The sequence below is a fragment of the Aspergillus undulatus genome (genome assembly GCF_047715775.1).
Source record: "Aspergillus undulatus strain CBS 261.88 unplaced genomic scaffold BDV17scaffold_68, whole genome shotgun sequence".
NCBI lineage: Eukaryota > Fungi > Ascomycota > Eurotiomycetes > Eurotiales > Aspergillaceae > Aspergillus > Aspergillus undulatus.
Genome location: NW_027396672.1, coordinates 120,699 through 144,048, shown reverse-complemented (window position 1 = coordinate 144,048; position 23,350 = coordinate 120,699). Strand labels below are relative to the sequence as shown.

General features: G+C 52.7%; 8 protein-coding genes across 8 annotated transcripts; 6 read left to right on the top strand and 2 right to left on the bottom strand.

Moving 5' to 3' along the window:
- Window positions 1-594: 594 nt before the first annotated feature.
- On the bottom strand, window positions 595-2,137 carry BDV17DRAFT_211563 (uncharacterized protein). The gene is made up of 2 exons (XM_073755441.1): window positions 1,920-2,137; window positions 595-1,854 (listed from the first exon to the last, which is right to left on the bottom strand). The coding sequence occupies exon 2, from the start codon at window positions 1,845-1,847 to the stop codon at window positions 654-656; it is 1,194 nt and encodes a 397-aa protein (XP_073611284.1). The 5' UTR covers window positions 1,848-1,854; window positions 1,920-2,137; the 3' UTR covers window positions 595-653.
- Window positions 2,138-3,302: 1,165 nt separating this feature from the next.
- Window positions 3,303-5,656, top strand: BDV17DRAFT_274608 (putative nucleoside hydrolase). Its single transcript, XM_073759147.1, has 6 exons — window positions 3,303-3,500; window positions 3,573-3,676; window positions 3,726-3,895; window positions 3,946-3,980; window positions 4,033-4,329; window positions 4,379-5,656. Exons 1-6 carry the CDS (start codon window positions 3,357-3,359, stop codon window positions 5,000-5,002), a joined length of 1,374 nt encoding a protein of 457 aa, XP_073611283.1. The 5' UTR covers window positions 3,303-3,356; the 3' UTR covers window positions 5,003-5,656.
- A 111-nt stretch (window positions 5,657-5,767) lies between these two features.
- Window positions 5,768-7,715, top strand: BDV17DRAFT_274604 (uncharacterized protein). The gene is made up of 2 exons (XM_073759146.1): window positions 5,768-6,849; window positions 6,906-7,715. Exons 1-2 carry the CDS (start codon window positions 6,247-6,249, stop codon window positions 7,500-7,502), a joined length of 1,200 nt encoding a protein of 399 aa, XP_073611282.1. The 5' UTR covers window positions 5,768-6,246; the 3' UTR covers window positions 7,503-7,715.
- A 1,001-nt stretch (window positions 7,716-8,716) lies between these two features.
- Window positions 8,717-9,477, top strand: BDV17DRAFT_211479 (uncharacterized protein). The gene has a single exon (XM_073755439.1). It carries the CDS (start codon window positions 8,978-8,980, stop codon window positions 9,425-9,427), a length of 450 nt encoding a protein of 149 aa, XP_073611281.1. The 5' UTR covers window positions 8,717-8,977; the 3' UTR covers window positions 9,428-9,477.
- A 1,725-nt stretch (window positions 9,478-11,202) lies between these two features.
- Window positions 11,203-13,051, top strand: BDV17DRAFT_211489 (polysaccharide lyase family 1 protein). Its single transcript, XM_073755440.1, has 3 exons — window positions 11,203-12,263; window positions 12,317-12,485; window positions 12,542-13,051. Exons 1-3 carry the CDS (start codon window positions 11,730-11,732, stop codon window positions 12,952-12,954), a joined length of 1,116 nt encoding a protein of 371 aa, XP_073611280.1. The 5' UTR covers window positions 11,203-11,729; the 3' UTR covers window positions 12,955-13,051.
- A 1,664-nt stretch (window positions 13,052-14,715) lies between these two features.
- BDV17DRAFT_284717 (Alpha/Beta hydrolase protein) lies at window positions 14,716-16,486 on the top strand (the record flags this gene model as incomplete). Its single annotated transcript, XM_073760580.1, has 4 exons — window positions 14,716-15,260; window positions 15,312-15,392; window positions 15,441-15,504; window positions 15,566-16,486. The coding sequence occupies 4 exons, from the start codon at window positions 14,716-14,718 to the stop codon at window positions 16,484-16,486; spliced, it is 1,611 nt and encodes a 536-aa protein (XP_073611279.1).
- A 1,364-nt stretch (window positions 16,487-17,850) lies between these two features.
- BDV17DRAFT_284716 (putative cytosolic Cu/Zn superoxide dismutase) lies at window positions 17,851-18,742 on the top strand (the record flags this gene model as incomplete). The annotated part of the gene is made up of 3 exons (XM_073760579.1): window positions 17,851-18,094; window positions 18,172-18,485; window positions 18,686-18,742. 3 exons carry the CDS (start codon window positions 17,851-17,853, stop codon window positions 18,740-18,742), a joined length of 615 nt encoding a protein of 204 aa, XP_073611278.1.
- Window positions 18,743-19,136: 394 nt separating this feature from the next.
- Window positions 19,137-22,422, bottom strand: BDV17DRAFT_211459 (putative quinate pathway repressor protein QutR). Its single transcript, XM_073755438.1, has 2 exons — window positions 19,647-22,422; window positions 19,137-19,560 (listed from the first exon to the last, which is right to left on the bottom strand). The coding sequence occupies exons 1-2, from the start codon at window positions 22,095-22,097 to the stop codon at window positions 19,291-19,293; spliced, it is 2,721 nt and encodes a 906-aa protein (XP_073611277.1). The 5' UTR covers window positions 22,098-22,422; the 3' UTR covers window positions 19,137-19,290.
- Window positions 22,423-23,350: the final 928 nt, after the last annotated feature.

Sequence of the window (23,350 nt, the reverse complement as noted above, 5' to 3'; positions counted from 1 at the left end):
GGAGGCCCAACAGTAGTTCGAGTCTGAGACACAGCCCTGCAGCAGGACGATAATAGTCTCCACTCCAAGTAAGGTACACACTACGATCATCGCTCGATCTCGAATAGAAATAATTTTGGACGGAGCGCTGGTGAGAAGAACAGATGGCCTATTCATAGTTCAAAATTCAAGATCATACACTCTCCAAGCTACAATGCAGTCCCTGAACTAACAGTACAGAACTTAGAATACAAAATCAGAAGAAAAGCCTCCCTTTCTTTTTCTCGACACAGGCTGACTCCAGGAAAGAACACACCAATCTGGATGTTAAATGTGTGCAATGAAGAGGAAGAGTAGAAGGTTGAGGCAAAACAAGGAAATACATGGTTCTAGTTTCAGCGTGTTTTTCGGTGCGTTCTTCTGTAGCTCTTCTTTTTTTTTTTTTTCTCGAGAGCTTTGGCGTGGCCTGTCAATCTCCGAGCCCTTTCTTTCTCTCTCGCTGAAGCTGTCGCTGAAGCAAACCATGCCGCAAGGTAAGCGATGGCTTCTGGTATAATATGCACCCAAACGCCGGAACCAAAAGTAATAAATACAGTCCCTGGTGAGATTGCTCCAAATTTTTGGGAGTCGCACCCCGAAGTGGGGAATACTTCGTCTCATGAGGATGGGACTTCTTAAGCAGCCCAGTCCGAATCAAGAGGGTGCCCCTTCTTGTCGGAGCGAAGAATATCGGGGAGGTAAGTCGGGGTCACCTTGACTTTGGGCTCGACGGGAGTAGGAGCAACGACGGGAGTAGGAGCAACGACGGGAGCTGGCTGGCTTTCGGAGGCACTGGCCTCGCTTTCGTCCGTCTTTCCACCCTTCTTCTTGGGTTTCTTGGTGCCAACGGTGGTCCACGCATCCTCGCCGTTTGCGCCAAGGATACGCATCTGCTCCTCTTCAGAGGGAAGTCCCTGGTTCCACTGCTGGGGGGCGGCGGACGACTTGGAGGTAGCTGAGGTAGGCTCAAAGGTATCGAGCAGTTCAACCTTGGGGGCTTGCTGAGGCTGAGAAACGCCGTTCGAGGGCTGAGTCACCTTCTGTGTCCAGGCGTTGGTCTGAGGAGCCGCCGCCGCGGACTTGGCAGCCTCACGACGCTCAGACTCGCGAGCGGTGTGAAGCTGCTTCTCGAGCAGCTTGCGTCGCTGTTCCTCAGCTGCCTTGACTTCCTCCTTGCGGGCTTCGTTCTTCAGTCGCTGCTGACGCTGTTTCTTGGTCTCAACTTCCTTAAAGTTCTGGGCCTTGGCCTTCTTCTTCTGGGAGTTCGAGTCGACCGAGCCAGTAACGCGGAGGACCGATGCTCCAGGAGCAGGAGCTTCAAGCATGTCAGAGACATAGCCGGCGGCAGTGGGGTTGACCTGAGGCGAACCAGCGGATGAGAGATCATCATCAGCATCAGCTCCGGTAGTCGACGAGGCCCTTGTGGAAACACGGGAAGCAGAGCGCTCAGGTTCAAGTTGTCCGGAAGCGGCAGCCTTGCTCTTCTTCTTCTGGTTCTTGCTCTCACCACCAGCGAACTGAGCGGAAGAGGTGCCATTTTTCACAGCGGCAAAGCGCTTCGCCATCTCCTTCTGGTCGATTTCCTCATCTGCGACATCATCCTCGGGGGCTTTGAACTCGAAGGTAGGCTTCTCGACGACCGGAGCGGGTGTAGGTTCCGGGGATTTCTTCGCCTTTCGTTTTTGTTTCTTCGCGGTCGGTGCGGATTCTTGCTTTTCCAAAATGGGCTTTGCGACGTTCTTGGGCTTGGTATTGGCTTCGCTGTAGTACCATCCTAGGCTACCTGCGACAACGAGCACAATGGCCCAGCTGATATATGGGTTCATCATGGTAGATCTACCCGCAAAGAGATTGTCAGCTGTTGATTTCCCAGGAGGTGCTAGGAATCCCTCAAAGCATACCGATACTGAATTGAAGTCAATTCAATCCGAGAGGGCCGTAAAATGAAACTCGGGCAGTGTGTTGAAGCCGTGCGGTGCAGTTTTTGGCCGTCAGGTCAAGCGTGCGGAAGCAACGTTTCGGAGAAAACGGACGGGAGGTACAAGGGGAAGTTTTGAGGTAGGAACGGTAAAAGCGATCTCGCAAGCCTTCGAATCAATCCCTAATCGTCGGATTGCCGAAGGTTACAAGGACAGGAGTGGTTGGAGGACAAAGGAGTAAAGACAGTTAATCGGGCTGAAAGGCCAGATTGCCACACTGAGGTCAGACAAGACGCCAATACAGCTGCAGCTTTCCTTTCAGGTCGAGCACAGAGCAAGAAGAGCGTCCTCGAGAGATTGTGCTCTCGTTCAGAAGAATTGAGGCAATTGTCAAAGCTCAAAAGGGGACGATCGAGGTGCGACTGGATGATTATAGGCAACACGTTGCGGCAAAGGAACCGGCGCGTCACCGAAACAGCATCGGGAGAGCTAGCACAATCGGGGGTTGGATCGTCGGATTGTGGAGGAGGCAAAAAGAGAGGAGACAGATGGGAGAAGAAGAGATCGAGCTCTCACTCGCAAGGGCCTCTTATAATATAATTAAGGATCTAGTGGGAGGAAAAGGAGAGGGGGGAGAGTAGTGAAGAGGACACGGTGCGATCTGGGCGAGCGACTGGCAGGTTCCATCCATACAGCGCCAGAGTAATTTATTGCCGGCTCCTCTTAGATTCACTAGATACACCTCCAATTGGCCTTATTTTATGAAGCTCTGCATAACCAAGGTGATCAGCCACTGTTTGAGGTTCAATTGCATAATATTATTGCTGTCTGCTATAAATGCTTCTTTATTTTAGTTACTGACACAATTTCCTTACAAAATGTGAAGTGAAGAAGGTATCCTACAGTGTGGCTTTAATGTTACAGATACCAGCATGTTTGTGCATTCAGATAAATGACCCCGGCCAATTAACCCTTGTCTTCCCCAGCGTGGATGGGATCATTAAGATGACAGGGATTGCGGGGAAGATCTATGGTCTTATCCCTGTCATTCAATATTGATGCACACTGGCAACATTATTGTGCGCAGATTCAGCTGGATAGACTCTTGGTTCATACGGACACTCTTCCTATTGGTTTAATCTCCGCTAAAAATGCGAACCTTGAAGCGCCCACAAAACTTTCGGGGTGGGAAGTCTCATCCGACAGCAATTGTGTGACATATATCTGGAGTATACTTCGGAGTTGGCCGAGGGCTATACTCGCAGCCTATGGCGACGACTATGGCTCCCACCATAACATTGTAAATGTATACCTGTGCAATTTTTCAAATTGAGCTACCGAAAGAGTCCAGATGTCTAGGAATTTGAAAGATATCGCGAGGTTGGAGAGCAAGCAGTGCTCCGTAGTGATGTGGAACTGATGATAAGGAAGCCCGTCGCCAAGACATCCCACTTTCTCCCCTCGACCTTTTCCAGCCGGCTTCCTGTTCCAACGTCCTCGGTCAAAGGTAGAAAAGCATCGGAAACAATGGCGCCCAAGAAGATTATCATTGATACTGATCCTGTATGTTTATGCATCTCATAAATCCCCCTTGCCATCAGTCCGCCCTTCAGCGCACGCTAACACATCGCGAAGGGAATCGACGATATCCTCGCTCTGCTATTGGCATTTTCTGGAAAGGCCGAAGATGCTGAAGTCCTACTAGTCTCTTTGACATTCGGTAATGTCGAGGTCAAGAGGTATGCTCACTGATCCTGTCTTCAGTCACTCGTCTAAGCGTCATTGCAGCTGCCTGCGCAATGTGGTCTCGATGTTCCACATCCTTGAACGGGAGATGCAATGGCGTCGCGAACAGGGTCGACCTGAAGGCTTCGACACCTTGCGAGCCCATCCACCACTTGTTGCTCTCGGAGCAGAGGATCCTCTGGACGACCAGAAGATGCTGGCAGACTACTTCCGTGGGTTTTTACCTTTCGTATACCGCACTTGCAATAACTAACCTTTGTAGACGGTATTGACGGCCTGGGCGGCATCCATGGTAGCGTGAGTATGACCAGTTTTCCTAATTTTCACGCCTCTGACGCATACAATGCAGCACCCCCATATGACACCCCAAGACGCTTGGGAGCATCTTTTCGATCCAACCCATGAGCCCATCCAGCTGCAACCAGTCACATCGGGTTCCCCGGCGCACCAGTCTTTCATTCCCTCAAAGCGCCCTGCGCATGAAGAGATCATTCGAATCTTGCGGGAGAATGACCCGGACACCGTCACCATCGTGGCCGTCGGCCCGCTCACTAATCTGGCATTGGCTTCAGCCGCCGATCCAGAGGCGTTCCTCCGGGTGAAGGAAGTCGTAGTCATGGGAGGAGCCGTTCATGAACCTGGAAATGTAAGCACGCTTTGAATAACTCTAGTCTTCGCATTTAACAATATCCCAGGTGACTCCGGTTGCCGAGTTCAACGCCTACGCCGACGCATTTGCCGCCGCTCGGGTATATGCTCTCACTTCTCCCTCTCCCAAGAGCACCGTGCCTATCTGCAAGAGCCTCTTGGACTACCCGCCCAACCTCAGCAGGCAACTCACCCTCCGCCTTTTCCCCCTGGATATCACTTCCCGACACAGCATCAACCGTGGTGAATTCCGGAAGGCGACTACCCCGCAAGTGCAGGCCGGCTCCCCGCTCGCCGAGTGGGCTACAGCGTTCATGGCACACACTTTCGCTACCGTTGAAAAACTCCATGCGAACCAGGTTGGCGATGCTGCGGAGCTTAGTCTGCACGATCCCGTCTGTGTGTGGTACGCCCTCACTGCTGAGGATGAGAAGTGGCAGCCGTCCAAGACCTCGCCTGAGGATATCCGTGTGGAAACAACCGGTCAGTGGACAAGGGGAGCTTGTATCATTGACCGCCGGGACCGACATCCCCTTGAAGGAGAAGAGGAAAGTTCCAGCGATCACGGCCTTTGGTTGAGCTCGAAGGCTGGAAACCGAATCTCGAGGATGGACAAATCGCCAGTGGAAGGAAACTTTGGACATGTTCTCATCGAGCGCATCTTCAATTGAGAGGTCTAGAAGTGGAAACAAGGGGTTGCGGTGGATAAATTTAGGTACAGTTGGAAATGGGTATACTCCTATATGGACATAGACGTCATTATCGGCTTACATTCAATTTGATTGATAGAGCTCTGATTTTTTTTTTTCCAAAAGTGTGGATTGTTCGTTGCGAGAGCGAGATCAAACTTCAATTTTGCGTTCTGAAGGCTTGCCAAGTAAATGGTCTCGATAAGACGCGACACCTCGAGTGTGTTAGGTGAGGCAGACTGACCATGACTTCTCTTGACGGAATCGGCTCGGTGTGTGTTCTCAACAACCGAAAAAAGCAATCACAAAGACGACTTCGTCAGCCGCCAGCGCAACCCAGGGAGGAAACGACTCACACGACGGGTCGGAGACACGGAGAATCCCCAACAAGAGAACACTGCGGGAGATATGCCATCCAATGGGGCCCTGAGGTTTAGTATGCGTGCTCCTGGCGGGCACTTTTAAGGGTACATGCAACAAAGGTCGTCCGAAACAGCCATGTGAAGGAGGCAATTGGTATACCAATCAGTGACTGCGGCTGGCCAGCATGCCCTCCGTCCTCCGGTATCTCCCATAGGAGCGATAACACCCCGCGGACGACAAGAGGGTTCCAGCAAGGGAGCTGGCGCAGGCAACCCGTAAGAAACAGGAACCGGGGCACGAGCAGCGAGAGCATCGACGAGTTGGCGGAGGGCAAGCGGTCTCGTGCTTCGGCCAGAGTGCCCCCGCTAGCCAATCAGGGGCGGGGCTGCAACCGCGTGGGCGCTCCCAAGCACGCGACACCAACTGACCTTCTCACTTGCAAGAGCTTCCTGAAACCCACCGTCTATGACCTCCCTCCCTCGTCGATCGCTCCAATTCTCGTCACCAAGGCCCGCGATCTTCATTTATTCTCGGCCCTCGACCATGGCTGCTGCGCTGTTTCCTCACGACTTTGCCACCATCATGTTTTCGGCGCTGGAAGTATAGAAGCTGTCTTGTGCCGTTGCCTGAGCCTCTCGCGTGCAGGGAACTTGCTCTCTTCTTGCCTTCTTTCCTCGTCCGCTGTTGTTTCCTGGCTAGCCTTCAGCTGAGGTCCTTTGATACAGACTGTACGACACTCGACTGATCCAGGCTGTTCTTGTCCTACTCTATCAGGTTGCCTGGTTGGTACTCTGAGCATTTAAGAAACCGTTCAACATATCCAATTGCCGTGCCTTTTCCACAGGCTTATCTGGATCTGGATAATGTCACGTTCCCGATTTCCTCCAACACCCTCCATGTCTGGAGAGCTCATAATCAAAGACCAGGCAGTGGTTGATGGTACAGACGTCTTTGTTCTCCCTCCTGCTGCACTCTGCCCGTCAGAAATGGACGCTGCTAGCCGGCAGACGTCGAAATCGGACGCCTCGGTGTTCTTTCCTGCATCCCCGACCTCGCCGCACCTTGAACCGAGCCGCAATGCGAACCCTCCCCCGCAGGCCGGGCAGAAGAGGCCGCTCGAGGATCTAGACCTTCCACCACCTCCTACTCGCACCCGCAAGATCATTCAGATGAAACCGAAGACTCAGAACCCGCCGAAGCCTGCTGTGGCTTCTAAGCCGGCTGCGAAGGGGAACACGAAGGCTGCCGCTGCCACTCCCGCCAATGGCGCGGCACCGGCAGCTGCAGGCACTAAGAAGAAGCAACCGAGTGCAACCAGCGCCGCTGGACGAAAGATTGCAAGGAAGACTGCGCACAGCTTGATTGAGCGACGGCGAAGATCGAAAATGAATGAGGAATTCTCAACCTTGAAGAATATGATTCCGGCCTGCCGAGGGCAGGAAATGCATAAACTTGCCATTCTTCAGGTTCGTTTCCCGCTCCAACCGTCTAATTTGACTTAGTTGACAATTCGGTACTACAGGCTAGTATCGACTATGTCAATTACCTCGAGAAGTGCATCTCCGACCTCAAAACCCCCGGTGACCACAAACCAACCGCTCCACCGTCCCTACCCACTGTCCCCTTATCACCAACCTCGCCCGAATTCCTCGGTGATGTCCACGGCAGCACATACTCTGCATCGGTGTCACCCGAAGTACCCCCCGAGAGTGTACCCAGCACTTCCCCAATGTACTCCCCGCGAAGCCGTGTACCCTCAACGGCAATGTCCGAAATCCCACCATCCATCCTCCCAAGCCCCGCGCTCGGACCTGTTCGCCCGAGCGAGCGAACAATGGGATCCTCGCGCAGCTCATGGGCGCTGCCCCCATCTTCTACAACCTCGCCTGCCATTCAGCCACGTTTTTCAAATGCTTCTTCTGCCGACGTGGATCATGAAGCTTCCGCTGCCCTGCTCATGCTGAACAGGGATCCGCGGGGGTCGATTGACTCGGGCCATAGCCATAGCGGGTCTGCGGGGTCCGGCTCGTCTTCTGCTGTCTCGCGTGAGGACGAGCGGTATAAGCTGCCTGAGCCGCAGCGGAAGAGAATGAGCGTGATGGACTTGTTGATTTCCTAGGTTATTGATTGCTTAGGTTAATGATTCATGATCGATGTTGTGTTGTCGTTTATGGGCAGCTCAAAAGCGCGAGGCGTTGTGGTGGCTATCTGCTTGGGTTGTCTTTCTGCTCCTGTTTGATATTTTTACCTTTTTTTGATTCGGTGGTGGTAGACTACGAATAATGATTGGCGTTGAACAAGGTCGAGTATACCATTGACCTGGTCTCTTGACTATGAATATGATTACTACATTTATAAACTCTGATGCTCATATCCGACGCATTCTCCCGCTTGCCAAAGTGACGACTACTCGAGATAAGCCGCATTTGTCACTGCCCCCGGGATCTCCATATCCTTACATCCCAGGCCTGACAAAGAAGGACTCTGTGGGCCAGGGTAGGTCGGTGTATGTACCCCGCACTGGAGCTGATGTCTGCTTTGTGCCCAGGTCGAGGCCAATACCGATTCCAGACTAAGTAGTACTACAGGCCACGGCTCCGGGGAGTAGATGTGATTCCGCAGGAAGAGGGACTGGGGGCACGATGGTGTCCGTGCGCCGTGCTCCAGGGCTGTCCAAGGCTGTTGCAGTGTCCTATCTCCACGGATCTATGACAGAGTACACGGGCTCAAACACCTACAACACAACCGGTCAGACCAAAAAAAATTATCTATCTAGTAGTTGATATCTCCCCTCCTATAGAGTAATAGAATAAACCATCGACAGCAAAAACACTCGCGCACACCTACAGTCTCGCTATGACGGAAACGAAAAGAACCCCGGTCCGTGACGACGATCTCATCTGTAGCCAATGGTTCGGGTCCTTGGAGCCTGGTCCTGTGCACTTGACCTCCAACCCGCCTGATTGGGTTGGCGATTTATGCGCGCTATACGCGGCCTGCTACGTGCTGAGGCAGAGTTTGTACTCTGTACTCTGTACTTCTTGCTGTGTAGCCTTAACCCCAGTGTCCAGATAAAAGAAGGAGGCGACATGATCTACGCCAAGCAGAGGGATCGACTGATGTGTTTTTTTTTTGGCTGCGAGCTCCACTGGTCTGCAATTTAGAGAGAAGTCATTCATGTTCATATGAATTGAGTGCAGAGTGGAAGCGAAGTCCTCCCGATTTAGCCGGAGTCAACGTCAATGACATCAGCCAGAGTGTGGGTCACGCTTTCTTCGACGAACTGAACTCCAACTCTTCTTTCTCGTTCTCAAAGAAGGGAAGTGTTCGTGTCCCAAGAAGATATTGTCGACGATCTCCGCCGGGAGGTGCGAACCCGCGTACGACTTGTCATGCCTCGCGCCAACGCCAAGATGCTAGTGCAACACCCGTGTTCCTCATTCCTGAAGCTATTCTCGGCTCATTGCACGGACGGCCCCGCACCTGCAAGTGCCCCCAGAGAGGCCGAGACTCCTGGACGAGTACGAGGTACGTATATTAGTATCATTATCATCCCTTCTTCTCCTTCGTCTCTCCATCTACCATCCATCCAAAATGACCATCACCCGTCTAACACCCATAAACGCCGCAGCCCCAACAACAAAGATGGTCCGCTTCCGCACCCCCACTCGCAACAGGAGCAACAGCAAGACGACCAAAAAGTCCAAGTCCACCCGCCTCATCGAGCTCCAAGTCCAGACCGCTGACGCCGACCTCGGCGCGTCCGAAAGCCCCTGGAAAGTCGACACGCCCTTTGGACCCCCTCGAATCTCACACCTCCATTTCCCCGGTGGAATCCGGCGGATACGAAACACCTTTGCGAAGTTGACGCCTGCGGCGCGCGCGGAGCGGGAGCTGCTCCGCCAGAAGAATCTGTATAAGATTCCACTGACGGAGCGGAACGTTGATACGTTTGTTACGCATCAGGAGTTTAACGAGGCTTGTTTTCCGAACCGGCATAGTAATGAGGTTACGGTTTGTGCTTGGTTGGAGAGGTTGATTTGATTCGAATCGAGTTGGCCAAGGGGGGCGATGATCACCGCGTATTTCTTGGCTGCATTGAAGGAATTGGGATCCTTGTTGCGGGATTGTGAAACGTCATTGTCACTTGGCGACCTGCTTCTTCTGTTGCGATGACGGTATCTCGAGACATGATCGACGACTTGTCATCGAAACCCCTTCCCTATCGCTCATCTTCTTGGCTGCCATTCTCAGATACGTACGGCACCTCTGTCTGAGGTCGTCATGTTCTCGATAAGGTGATACATCATCCACTTGCCAATCATTCCTTGGCGTCGGTGTTGGCTTGTCGGCGCAGCCGCCAAGCATGCAAGCCAACGACGCCCGCAGACGCCAGCAGGCACCCGCCGGAACCATGCAGCGAGTACCAAGTGTTGATTCCCGACACCTTCGTTGTTCTCCTTCACCGATCAAGAGTGCCGTTGGCATAAGGCCAGCGTCATTGTCAGAAGGCATACCAATGCGTCCGCAGACGTCAGCAGGCATTCATGATTATTTCCTGGAAAATTTAGATCCCCCGAGTCATCATCAAAGTGGATCGGAACCTCCCCTGAGAGCATGACTGGAGAGGTCACCGGGTTGGCATAGTTGCTAAATCAATCAATGGGCACCAAGCATGACACCTTGGACCTGATTTCCTGCCTATCAAGAAAGCCTCTGGCGAGGAGCAGTGTGTTGGCCATATCGCTAGAGGGCAAGCGCATCAACAGGCATCAGCAATTATTTATTCCTAGTCCGAGGATCCCATCATCATGAGTCGTCACCATCTCTGGAAGCAAGTCTACCCTCAATGATGTTGCCTATTTGGCACAGTCGCCAAATATGCAAGTCAACGACGCCCAGAGGCCGCGCAGTCATTCACCACGTACACCACCGGCACCGAGTAACGGTTTCTACTCGGTAACATCGCATGGCATAATCTTCAAGCATTTGGGAAATCTAATTATCGAGTCCCACCAAGATGAACTCCGCTGGCCATTGGAGCTAGAAACTCGTCATTTTTCTTTCCCCTTGATGACTGGCTTGAAAGACGAGTCGGATGTCCTCTTTCGCTTAGAGATATCCCCAGCATACTTGCGAGGTCCGCGCTGCGGCCCGGGCCTTATCTACCCTCTTTTTCTTTTCCTTCTCATCTTGCTTTGCATCACCATGAACGCGTTTCCCTTGGAACTATCGCCATACGGGCTCGTCGTAGCCTCATCCAAGCGTCTCGGTCACTGTTGCTGTCAGTGATTGCACCCAATATCCAACAACTCCTACATAACCTGACGACGCCTGGTGCATAGCTTATGCGCCGTGCTCGTGGATAATCCTCATTTTATGCACACGGAAACCCATTTGCTTTTCTTTTGTCTTCTGTTAATCAGCGAAGCGTTTGGAGTTTTGGACAACCTGATTGGATCTTTTAGATTTATTGCCTCGGGTCCGTTCGTATTGTCTACTGGACTAGGTAGGACGGAACTACGAACCCACCCTAGAATAGGATAGTTCTGACTGACGAAGTCAGCAAATAGCACTACTGTTCTCGAATCTGAACCTGAGCCTCACTCATGTTCCATGACAGATCAGCAATTGCTTAATTTACACCCTGCCCTGAGTATGACACCTCGGTAGTATCGGACGTATGTCCGTGTGCGTTTCGCAATTTAGTCAGGTTCCGTCGATCCTACCCTAAGCAGCCAGTGAGCAAAGCAAAGACCGGTTGAACTACTTGCTCAAATTACACCCCAGCGCCAAACCAAGCAATTTCCCGAGTCAAAGGAGTTTAAGAACGCTGACGAACTCCTAAAGTTGTAGAGCTTGACAGCCTAGACGGCACTAAAGCTTGACATTGCTTGGTGATCGGCAGCGGCAGCGTCTCGGGTAAATTAACTTGGAGTCCGAGGGGACCCCGCTGAGTCAACGAGTTCTGGTCACTCTGAAGAATGGAGTGGATTTCAGCGTATCAGTTCATGCAGAGATGACTCGTGGAGTTCGTTTCGACGTTTCCTGCCTAAAATAGCACCTGTACCTGCGCTGGCCCGCTGGGACCTACAGGGTTCCGCTGGCGGAATCTGACAAGGAGACCCGTTGGTGCCGTTGGATGTTTGGAGACGCTGGGGGTTTGATGTTGATGTCTTGACAGTAAAGCGCAATATGGAGTGCGGAATTCCTTCCTCGACATTTTCAGGAGGGTGGAATGATTGCTGGTCTATAAAGACCTCTCAGTCCTGACCTGGATTCGAAAACTTGAGCCGTGTAACAGTGTCAACGCTTGCCTACCTACTTTGTTTCAGACGCGTTCACGATGAAGTACCTGCTCAGCGCCCTCCTGTCAGCAACCCTTGCAACAGCGCAGTCCGTCTCCGGATCTGCTGAGGGCTTTGCCTCTGGCGTCACCGGTGGTGGCGATGCAACCCCCGTCTACCCAGCCGATACGGCCGAGCTCGAAAGCCTCCTGAGCGAGGAAGGTCCTGCCGTCATCGTGCTGACCAAGACATATGACTTCACAGGAACCCAGGCTACTGGCACAGCGTGTTATTCGTGGGGAACGGGTGAGGGGTGCCAATTGATTCTCCAGGATGACTGCTCGGGCCAGGAGAGCACGATTGCGACGTACGATGCTGCTGGGCCTACGCCTATCCCCGTGGCTTCGGACAAGACAATTCTGGGAGAGGGCAGCGAGGGAGCGATCAAGGGGAAGGGATTGACTTTCACGGATGATGTGAGCAACATCATTGTGCAGAACATAAAGATCACAGACTTGAACCCGCAGTATGTTTGGGGTGGTGATGCGTTCACCTTCGATGGGTCCAGTCAGATCTGGATTGATCATGTTGAGGCAAGTCGGTGTATTATCACTCTATATTGAAGATACTGACCTTACTGCCTCAGACTTCCCTCATCGGCCGCGTCCACTATGTCTTCGGCTACAACCCCAACAGCCAAGTCACGCTCTCCAACAACTTCCTCAACGGCGAGACCACCTATTCGACCAGCTGCGACGGCCACCAGTACTGGGGCATGGAGCTCGTTGGCGAAGACGATAGCATAACCTTCAAAGGTTAGTATACTCTATTCTCCACATCATCCAACGCAGCTACTCATCAATCTCGATAGGAAACTACGTCAACAAGTTTTCCGGCCGCAGCCCAGCCCTCAGCGGCAGCACGCTCTTCCACGCCTGCAACAACGTCTTCTCCGACAACCCAGGCCACGCAATCGAAGGCAACGAGCAAGGCCAGGGCCTTTTCGAGGGAAACGTCTACACTGACGTGCCGACGATCACGTCCGACCAGTTCTGGGAAGCCGGGTCGCTGTTCCTCTCGTCTGCTGATGGGTCCGGAAATGATGCCTGTGCGAGCTATATTGGACGCAACTGTGCGTCGAGCATTTACACAAACAGCGCCGGCGAAGAGGGCTACACGGACGCCAGCTTCTTGAGGAGCTGGAGCGCTCTGACAATCGCGGAGTGTGCGGAGGCGAGTGATATCGAGAGCACTGTTCCTACCAGTGCTGGTGCAACTCTGTAGATGGCTGGGCTGGGAAAGAGGACCCCGGGGCGGGCCAGGCGGGCATCTTTCTAGTATGCAACGATCTCAATTCACGCTAGGAAGGAGCGACTGTGACGAGCACATTTGGCTCACGTGTATCTGTCTATTCTTGTATGATCCCTTGAACTCAGACTCTAATCTCAGGTACTTGCCTCCCTACCATCTTCTCAAGCATGTTAACATCAAAAATGCAATCAGCCTATTGGTGGTCTTCAAGCCTGAAATCGCCCATTATGTATCTGGGATTTATGATTCGCGAACTCCCATTAGCTTATATATCCCGATCACAAGCGTGGACAAATCGAGCGAAGAACATTTACAATTTCTCCAGGCTGCCATACCTACACCCCAAACTTGACAGCTTAGTACATCTACCTTGCTTGGATCTGTGGGCCCAGTCCCACAACCGGCTCTCAATTCTCAAAGTTGAAGAACTCCTCCAACCCTTTATACCAGATTTACCCTCTAGGCACTTCCATAAGGCATCATCTCCATTTAGATTCCTCGCGAAACGCGTTCAAGGCATCGCACGCACCTCTCGCCGTATCAAAGCAACCCGACATAGCCTTCTCACCGAGAAGGAGAAAGTTAAAATCTGCCGGTATGCTTGTGCGTTAGCGTTGAGCATACGAGAGCAAGCGAGGAGATCTAAGAGATATGTATGCGGTCTAAGCTTGGGGTAGCTTATCGTCGAATGAGTCTTTGGCTTGGAGGAGATTAATAGCAACATTCGAGCTGTTTGTCATTATGCGAGAAGTGCAGATGGAACTAAAGACGCCAGACAAGGCCGTATTGAGAATGAGAAGGAGAATGCATATGCATAACCTTGGAACCTAAGTGAGCGCAAGAGCGTGTAGCTTGCTGTTGCGGGAAAATAGGAAGTGATGAGGGAACCGTGTCCAAGATCTGAAAAAAAGGGGCCGACAGCATTGTTGATTTGTTGCAGCGGATCAGTTAATATTTCGTGGCTTCAGCAAATCCGACATTCGGGGCAAGTCCCACGCAGATAAGATTGATATAATTGATATGATGAGGGCATCTCCGGTTCTGGTCCGGCCTGACAAATTCCTTGTCGGCAGTTCCAGTCTTTTTGTGCCCAAATCTTTGCCGCGAATTCCGATGCGTGGGCTTGTGAAGCAGACAGTGGCCAACCAGGCATTCGATATTAGCGGGAGATCGTCAGGGACCACTATCCCACCGACGAACTGGGTATACTCAATGTCCGATCTTGCCCTAAATGGCAGCGGGTCTGTGAAGAACGCGCATGCCATCCCACCGAGATGTCCGAGGCCACAGGGCGTTCGTCGCAATTACAGGGTACTTAGCCCTTTACGGTGTTTCTTGCCTGCTCGAGTGTTGCTGGCTCTTTGCCCGCGCCGCGCCAAGCAGACTTTGAATGATGAAAGCTTGGATTCGTGGTAAATATGCATTCCTTTCTCTGTCTACTGGTCTAAAATATAGTAGGGTTTAATGTCGGTGCTATCGCTGCAAGAATTCTGAACCAAGACATGCACAGAACAAAGAAAGTCGTAGATAGGGTTTAGCTCCCTGTGGGAGCAGACACGAGCCCTGTAAACAGTGGACAGTGGGATCTCCCCCATGCCTTTGGTCCACACTCTTCCAATATTGCACATTCCTTCCTTACATGAAGGGAAGAGCACGCCGCGATGGAGGATCTTAGCATGTTACCAGCATTCCATCGCTCTCATTCCAGCTCGAGCCCGAGCTCCGACAGACCTCATGGCCATCAAAAGCCTCCTCACTGGCCTAACGCTGCTGCTTTCAATTGCAGCAGCAGCCTCCAACGATGGCCTCACAGTCGTCACCAATACCGGCACAGTGACAGGACTGATCAACTCCACCACTCCTCAAGTCCGTCAATTCCACGCCATTCCATATGCTCGCTCCCCAACAGGACATCTACGCTTCATGCCGCCTGAGCCGCTTGCCCATAACCGCAATAAACAGGTGAATGCGACACAATTTCCGCCGTCGTGTCCGCAGTTCAAGACGGCGTATCGGGGCATCTTCCAGGATCTGCAGCCCGAAAGCACAATACCCAATGTTGCGCAAAATAGTACGCCCGGAGCGGTGGCCAACTCCTCTGATGAGAACTGTTTGTACTTGGCTGTCTGGGCGCCTGTACAGACCAAGACAGAGAAAGGTCTGCCAGTGATCTTCTTTGTCCCAGGGGGTGGCTTTATTACTGGAGGGCTTGATGAGGATGTCCAAAAGCCGCATCACTGGGTTCAAAAATCTCAGGCTCATATTGTCGTCATCGCCAAGTGAGTGACTGTCACTGAGGAAGTTTGTTGGTCCGATGCTGATCTTACCAGCTATCGCATGAGTATCTTTGGCTGGCCCAATGCGCCGGGGCTGGAAAGCCCCAACGTCGGCATTCTTGACATGCGTCTGGCGTAAGTACATATTCATCAATTCTGCTCCGTGATTCTTAACTCTCGCAGTCTCGAATGGGTAAAAGACAACATTGCGAACTTCGGCGGTGATCCTGACCGCATAATACTTTGGGTATGCCCCATTTAATTCACCCAAAGTCCCTTTTCAACTCTTCTCTAACAAAAACAAACAGGGAGAATCCGCCGGCGCCGTAATGCTTGACATGTACTCCTACACTCACCATTCTGATATGCTCGCCGCCGGTCTGCACATCGCCTCGGGCTCAACAATCACACCCGCAGCATCGAACAAAAGCCCAGACCTGGCTAGGACAAACTTCACCTACGTTGCCGAGCACGTCGGCTGTAGCGGCCTCTCCTCTTCGCCAAAAGCCCAATTATCCTGTATGCAAGAGGTCCCCTGGCGTAGGATCGCGGACTTCGTCGGCCAGTACCTCGACAGACAGGCCCTTGAAGACCCAACAATGCCCCTCCTAGCATTCACACCCGTCCCAGACGAAGTCACCATTTTCTCAAACTACACCACCCGCTATCTAGAGGGAAATTACTCAACCCTTCCAACCATCCTCTCAAACTGCGCGAACGAAGCCTCGGCAGTATACCCCGCCGGCCCCGTCTACGAAGCCTACCTACAAAACGGCACATGGCCAGACCAAACCATCATCAACACAATAACCTTACAGAATTTCATCTGCCCGACAGCCCAGACAACAGAGAATCGGAGACGAATTGGCGCGCCGACATACCGGTACCTATACGCCGCGAATATAACAAGCATTCCGCCTTTGCCATTCCTGGGCGCGCACCATGGCGCCGATATCCCGTCTGTGATGGGCGCTTGGAAGGATGTTGTTGGTGTTCCCCCTGAGAAAGAGTTCGCGGGCAGCGTTGGGGAGGCGATGCAGGATGCTCTACTTGCTTTTGCGGAGGACCCGGAGGGTGTGGCTGAGAGGATTGGATGGCCTGAGGCGGGGAGCGGCAAGATGCTTTTGTTTGGTGGTGAGGGGAGGGCCGTGCAGAGTGTAGGCATTGAAGAGGTTGATGGGGCTTGTAAGCCAGCGAGATCAGGGACGTATCGATGGTCTTGGGATTGATGAGGCCGTATCACCAAGGCCGTTAAGAGTGTGCAGCGTACGTGGTAAAGTACCGTGGATGATTGCGCATCATGGGCCGCCAGCTTCCGCGTACAAATGTATATATCTCGATTAGCCACTTGGCGAAAATTGAGATTGTCAAGTGGATCTGCAGTGCCCCCCACTGGAGTAGTATTTACTCTGATGAAACTCCTATCACACCGGTGACCTGACACTTCTGCGCCGAAAAGAATCCTGTTGAGAAAGGAGCGAGGGACTGAGACGCCTGAATTCGTCTTTTGAGAACAGCGAACTGAATCTCTTCAACTTCTCCAGCTACGTCCAATGCACCAAGTCAATTTCTACCTAAGATATTTCACTGCAGGCCCAATGCCTCTGATTCAGTTTACGTGATACAAAACTGCCAGAGGTACTGGATGAGACTCTTCTCCACATGATCCTGTTATATCAGCACAGGCGTAGACTCCACGCCAAGTTGTGGCCTGTGCAAATGGCTGGCACACTCAATCTCCGAGAACTTTCTTCAATGATACTGGATCTTCCTCAAAATAGCCCCAGGCCGATCCAACCTAGACAAACATTCAAACCAAAGACCTTCAAGCTAGCTGGCACTCCTGCAGACAAAGTATGAATAGCAACGACGACAGCAACAAGACAACGCTATTAAGCGCCCATCCAACATAACCTTAACCTTAACAACTCCTGACAAACAGAATCCCTGCTTGTGCCTCTTGGCCCGATTGCCAACCTGCCAAAGGCTAAAATTAACCAGGTAACCGCGCCCAAGCAGCAAATAAGCATCCTTCCCCGGACTCCGACTCCCACTTCAGCGTGGGCGCCGAGCATTTGCGCTGTCAGCCTGCCAATCCATCTGCAACTTCCGCCATCTGCCGAGAGCGATATTCTGCACAGCCCACTCTGACCTAACTCTGACCTAACATTTCTGAAGACTTCGGACAATGATTGCGCTATCGCGATAATCCCGGCGCTACCCCTGTCGTCCTGTTTGCTGGTGGTTGGACAGGCTCGTGTGCGCCGTCACACACAAGACCTTGGCAGCCCTAACTACGGAAACGGGGCTGGGGGATCTGTTTGAGAGGGCGTTGCACGGGAACCAGGAACTGACAAAGATGACAAACCCAGCCTTCAAAGGAGAACATATAAGCTGATCTGACCCCTGTCTCTGTTCAAGTCAACTTCAGTAATCTGCGCTGTTGCCTTGTTAGGTGCTTTGTCTAATCTCGTGGGGGTATATCTGACTCTGGCCTCCCTCCTTCTTCCTGTCGCACTTCCTTTCTTCCACCACGTCAAACGAACCACTACTCTCCTCTGCGATACACTTATCGACGAGCGATACAACAAACATGCGTTTGACTCTCCTGACGAGCGCCATCCTCGGCCTCTCCACTACGGCCCTCGCCCAGACAAACACCTCTACCCACGCCCCCGTCGTCACAGACAACGAGCCCTACTCCGTGCACCACGCGACCCTCCTGCCCAAGGACAACACAACCGTCTACGGCACAATCACCATCACCGCGCGCGCGAGCTCGCCCGCTCTCCACGTGGACGTCGTCATCGGCGGGATTCCAGAGGGGGAGTATCTGAGTACGTTGCCTGCCCAGATCCATACCCTCACCCTTGCGCCCAATGAACTAATGTCCTGATTCCTTGTGGGGTGATAGACTACCACATCCACGCAAAACCCATCCCCTCGGACTCCGAGTCCAATGACAACTGCTACCGCACAGCCGCGCACCTAGACCCCTACAACCGAGGCCAAACACCCCCCTGCAACATCACCGCCCCCTGGACGTGCGAAGTCGGCGACCTGTCCGGGAAACACGGTCCCGCGTGGGCTCCCCCCGGCGGAGTCTTCCGCGCCAGCTACGACGATTTCTTCCTGAGTAACACGCCCGGTAGTGACGCGTACTTTGGCGATCTGAGCTGGGTTGTGCATGCGCCGAATAGTGATCGGTTGAGTTGTGGGAATTTTGAGGTTGTTGGTGAGGAGGAGGGGCTTGATGATGGGGAGGTTGAGGAGTTGGAGGATCTTCAGGAGGAGGTGGAGGGGGAGAGAGGGCCTGGAATTGGGCTTGGAGTTGGGCTTGGTGTTGGACGGGGAAGGAGGGGGCCTGCTGGGCTTCGTTCTGGGTGGAGGGCCTAGGCAACGGGATCAAGATGTGATGCGATGTACAGTATCAGTACGACGAGTCTGACAAGGTAACTGGTTCCAGGATTACGCGGGACGGCTAGATAGATGAAGGGTCAATCCACTGTTTGAGAATTGAATCGAAAAGAATCGGAATAAGATTGATGATGATGATGGGTATAATTATTTTCATGTCGTTTCAATCATATCATGAAGAACAAGGATGTTGTTTCGGACGCCGCTTGGCGTGGCCTTCCGCTCCGGAGACCCGGAGACTAGAAGTTTAAAATGACTAGTCTGATGTCGCGCGACTCGCGAGTCTGGGCAGGATATCTGCGGTTTCATTTCTTCAGCTGTTGTTTCGCGATAGATTCGGGCCAATGAAGCATGGTGCACTGTCCACGCGGCTCACTAGCCGACCAGGTGCGGGATGCGGAATGCGGGTAGAAGTCTCCCATAGACAGCGAAGTCATGCCTTGGCCCTCTCGAAGTGGTGCGGGGTTACGGTTGAGTTGCATGTACATACGCGAATGATGTAAGGGAAAATGTATCCTTCCATGGCATCGCAGCTCTGCAACAACGGCCGCTCTGAAGATGGCCCATCACTATCCAGGAAGGGGTAGGGAGAAAGAGAGGGGGAGAGAGAGGGCGACTACATTGGCTGCCCATCCAAGTTCCTCAACCGCGTTGCCATAGCTCCCTCATCAAACAAATTCTCCTCTACCTCGGCCTCTTCCTCCTTATACTCTTGGAGAATAACAGTGCGCATAAGTCTTCTGGGCGCGCGACATCCCGTGAAGAGCTCGAACTGCGCGAATCCTTGCTCTGGTAGCACGTCGAGGCCGTCTAGCGCGACCCAGCCGCGGTGTGAGAGGGTGCGGATTTGCCGCATTAGGGGGGTGTTTAGGGGTTTGTAGGCGAGCTGGTTTACATAGATTAGTTAGTTTGTTGTTGATGGGATGGGATAAGTTGGGTTTGGGACTTTGGGGGTAAGGGTGGAGGACTTACGTCGACGACCACTCCGCCTGTTGGACTCTCGATCCATTGAGATGGGAGCTGGAAGTTTGGGGCTGCGGTATCGCCGATTCGGTGGGCGGGGATACCGGAGCAGACAATTGTCGGTTGCTTGTAGTTGGCCGGCCAAGGGTCTTGTAATGACTTCAAGACGTGGATTTGGTAGCTTGACGATTGCCCGCTGCCGCTACCATTAACGCGGAGATTCAATCGCATGTAGTGCTGAGCGAGCTTCTCGGCATTGGCAACCGTTCGGTTCCAAATGAAGATATTTTGTACACCCAGGTGGATCATAGAGTATATCCCGGCTCGCGCCATTCCACCGGCTCCAATAATCAGCCCTGTTGTCGACGGGCGGATGGCGTTCGCTGGGGACAGACCTCGCCGGATGCAATTGCAGATTCCGATCCAGTCTGTGTTGTCGCCGTGTAGACCTTTTACCGGACCGGACCTGCTCTTCTCCATGTCCAGTGCATTGTCGGTGCGGTTTTCGAGGTCTCGAATTGGTATCAAGGTATTGACGGCTCCAATTGCACGGGCGTGCGGTGACATTGAGTGGAGAAGGGGAATCACTTCTGTTTTGTACGGCAGACTGACACTTGTTCCGCCAAAATTTGGGTTCTCAACGAGATCATTGATTCCCCGCAGCGTCGGCGTTTGGTGAATGCTGTACCGATGCGGCATGCCGCGCACCTTGAACGCAGCATTGTGCATAGCGGGTGACAGACTGTATGTTGTGTTGGCGCCGAAGACAAAGAATTGCATCGGATCCAAGACAAATGAGCTATAGAGAGCATCTTGCGCCTCCTTTATTGTTATCGATGGCAGACCCTTTGTTCCAGCTTCGGCAATCAATGGTCGGGGTATCACAGGAGTCAATATTGGGTTGAAGCAGCACGATTGGCGGCCGAGGGCGCCAGAATTATAAGCAATGACAGGTAATTGCGGACCAGGAAGGGTTTTGAGATGATGGCGAAAGCGTTCAACGGCGAAGTTGTCTTCTATCGAAGCAGCCGGCTGCGTCAAGCGAACCATATCACAACCAAGCTTTTTGGCGCGTTCGTATATCGCTAGATATTCGGGGTCATCCCAGCCTTGTGAAGAAGACTGACTTGAGTAATGTCCAATAACCTTAGTCGATCCTTTAGTGGCTATGATTTGTGATAAGACGCTATCCTCGTAGGATAGATCCACCGTCACAAATTCAGGAGCTAACCGGAGACCATGCTGCACCAATTCCAAATACGACGAGTTCGAGCGCCGTGATGAATCGCGAGTCGAATATATTGTGTTATCAACATGGTATATCAAAGGTACGATAATATTCCGTCTGACTGTTGCCACAGTTTGACTGATACCGTCCGCAAAATTCGAATCGGTTCCCAGATGAGCCGAAGGCGTTGCGGACACATCGATTTTGATCTCGAACGCATCCGCAGTGGATTCCAGCTCTTCAATATCTAGGTCACGTTCTAAAAGGGAGGAGATCGGTACAGTGGCGGCATAGGTAAATTTGCGGGATTCAATTGGTTGCATGTGTAAAGGGAACGGGGAGAGTTGATTTCGTAGCTCGGGGATGTTGCCTGTAGAGAACGCGACGAAGCGAAGAAAATCGCGCTGAAGTCGCTTGAGCATTAAGAAAGGAGTCGACGTTTGAGCTCGTTGATCCACCTCGGCATCCCACTGGGTGTAATGTTGGGTGTCTTTGGCAAACGGTTGGTCGCCAATGCCTTTTTCGGAGACATTGGAGAATTCAAAGTTCGAACAAGCTCGATAGATTGGGCCGGACAGTTCAAGGAATCGGCGGACTTTTTCGCTATCGCGCGCTCTCAAATAAGACTGAATGCTTTCGAGATCACGCACTATATGGATGATTGGGTGCGTTTTGGCAAACTCCCGCAGCAGCATCTGTCCGTTGCGCTCGACATCACCTGACCCGCATACAATCACGCAGCCCTCCGAATGCTCCCTAAGCATCGACTCCATGACAATTGCTTCCTGCCGGCGGTATTCAGGAAGTGCGTGCTCTCTCTTGTACGCGGCACGACAGCGCCCCGTGACTTGCTGGAAATACCGGTCTGCTTCGATCAAGCGTCTCCCATATGTCGCCGCGAGCATCACAGCAAGACTCGACTTGCCTGTTCCCCGAATACCGATCAAAACGATTGATGCATTTGGTGAAAACTTTCTCTGCGTCTGAAGTGCGTCCTCAATGCGGGACGGCGACCCGCGACTAGAACTCATGTCGCGAAACGGAGATGCGAATCTAGACCCATCGCCAGAAGTCTCCGGTCGCTCGTCGAAGCGTCCATAATCACCTGATTGTGCAGTAATGGTGACGGTATCCGCTCTCTGGTTGAGGCCCCGCGGGGCATGACGGTGAGCTTGATCGAGACATTCAAGATCGTCTAGGCGGCGCTTCGGTGGCCGCACAAGGAGAGACATTGTAGGTGAGAACGAAGGGGCGTGTCAGGTTGGCATGGCCGGGAGGAGTTACGAGGCGGTTCGAGACGGACGGGCAATACTGGAGTGCACAGAACCAGCGACAAAGACAAGCTGACAACACGAGCCAGCTGGCAGTGGATTCTGGGGGCGCGGAGAATCGGAGACTGAGAATCGTTTGGGGTCGCGGGGAAACGAGTGTCACGCCGCTGTTGCCTTGGTGCCTTGGCGCCTCAGATCAGGCGATCGGGAAAGAACTCTTCCATCCGTTGTGGTACAACCATCCTGCACCATACTAAACGGTCTTCAGTTGCACATGCTCATCTGGATCTCTCCCTTCCCCGTGGGGTCATCTAACGTGCAGACGATAAGCGTAGAGGCGTCCTTAGCCCTATTCTCCGAGTATTGAGGCACAAACTCGGACCTTGCACCGGCCTCAAGAGTTTCGATGGAGTCGTCAAGCCTTAACACAAGCCAAAAAAATAGCCCGGGAACCCAGCAGAAGGTCTACCAATAAGGATACTGACGGACATTGCTCGGTCACATTCGCTCCATATATCCATCGTGAGACAGAGAGAGCAGAATATGAGGGGCCAAGATGCATACATGCCACGAATATGATGTTGCAAACGCATATTCGACTGTCCGGTTCGCAAGTAACTGACTGAAGAACTATACACTGTTGGTGCCTTGTTGCCTGGCTGGCTAACCGCTCAGCCGCCAGCAGCGACTTGCCGAAATCCGCTGCCGGACAGGCCAACCTCCACTCTTCCACTCCAGCAACACAGAACCAAGAGCCCTCGGACCAAGAGCGACGATATGCACGCGTTCTCATTGGCAGAAATGCTGAATTTCGCTTCCCCGCGGGGTATCTCCGGCGTGCAGCGGGCCAGCATTTCCTAGCACAGCACTAGCAGCCCTTGCACCAGTTCCACTACACTGTCCACGTTACCTCAACAGCTCGACCGGTGGGCGAAAGCGTGCTAGCCTGGGCTTACCAAGAGGTTGCGAGGATTCGACTGTCCGACACTGTATTATGGGCCCTCGCTGTCATGGTAGCGGGTAAGCGATATCGCCGCGCTTCCCCAACTTCTCTTCTCCGCTTTCCTCTCGCACCCACACACATCCTTCGTCACCCACGATCTCCTCCGTCACCACCATAATCGGATAGCTTGCACGGACTGTCTGAGATAGACATTGGAGGCAACCATTTTGCATCTCGCAATTTGTTCACCGAATATCCGTTCAATCGTCTC

Bases quoted from the DNA above. Each gene is read 5' to 3' on its own strand.
- BDV17DRAFT_211459 (XM_073755438.1), bottom strand. From the start codon at position 22,097: ATGTCTCTCCTTGTGCGGCCACCGAAGCGCCGCCTAGACGATCTTGAA. The intron at 19,561-19,646 runs GTAAGTCCTCCA...TATGTAAACCAG, and splicing joins CAGGCGGAGTGGTCGTCGAC to CTCGCCTACAAACCCCTAAA.
- BDV17DRAFT_274608 (XM_073759147.1), top strand. From the start codon at position 3,357: ATGATAAGGAAGCCCGTCGCCAAGACATCCCACTTTCTCCCCTCGACC. The intron at 3,677-3,725 runs GTATGCTCACTG...GCGTCATTGCAG, and splicing joins GGTAATGTCGAGGTCAAGAG to CTGCCTGCGCAATGTGGTCT. The intron at 4,330-4,378 runs GTAAGCACGCTT...ACAATATCCCAG, and splicing joins CCGTTCATGAACCTGGAAAT to GTGACTCCGGTTGCCGAGTT.
- BDV17DRAFT_211479 (XM_073755439.1), top strand. From the start codon at position 8,978: ATGACCATCACCCGTCTAACACCCATAAACGCCGCAGCCCCAACAACA.
- BDV17DRAFT_211489 (XM_073755440.1), top strand. From the start codon at position 11,730: ATGAAGTACCTGCTCAGCGCCCTCCTGTCAGCAACCCTTGCAACAGCG. The intron at 12,264-12,316 runs GCAAGTCGGTGT...TTACTGCCTCAG, and splicing joins TCTGGATTGATCATGTTGAG to ACTTCCCTCATCGGCCGCGT. The intron at 12,486-12,541 runs GTTAGTATACTC...CAATCTCGATAG, and splicing joins CGATAGCATAACCTTCAAAG to GAAACTACGTCAACAAGTTT.
- BDV17DRAFT_211563 (XM_073755441.1), bottom strand. From the start codon at position 1,847: ATGATGAACCCATATATCAGCTGGGCCATTGTGCTCGTTGTCGCAGGT.
- BDV17DRAFT_274604 (XM_073759146.1), top strand. From the start codon at position 6,247: ATGTCACGTTCCCGATTTCCTCCAACACCCTCCATGTCTGGAGAGCTC. The intron at 6,850-6,905 runs GTTCGTTTCCCG...TCGGTACTACAG, and splicing joins ATAAACTTGCCATTCTTCAG to GCTAGTATCGACTATGTCAA.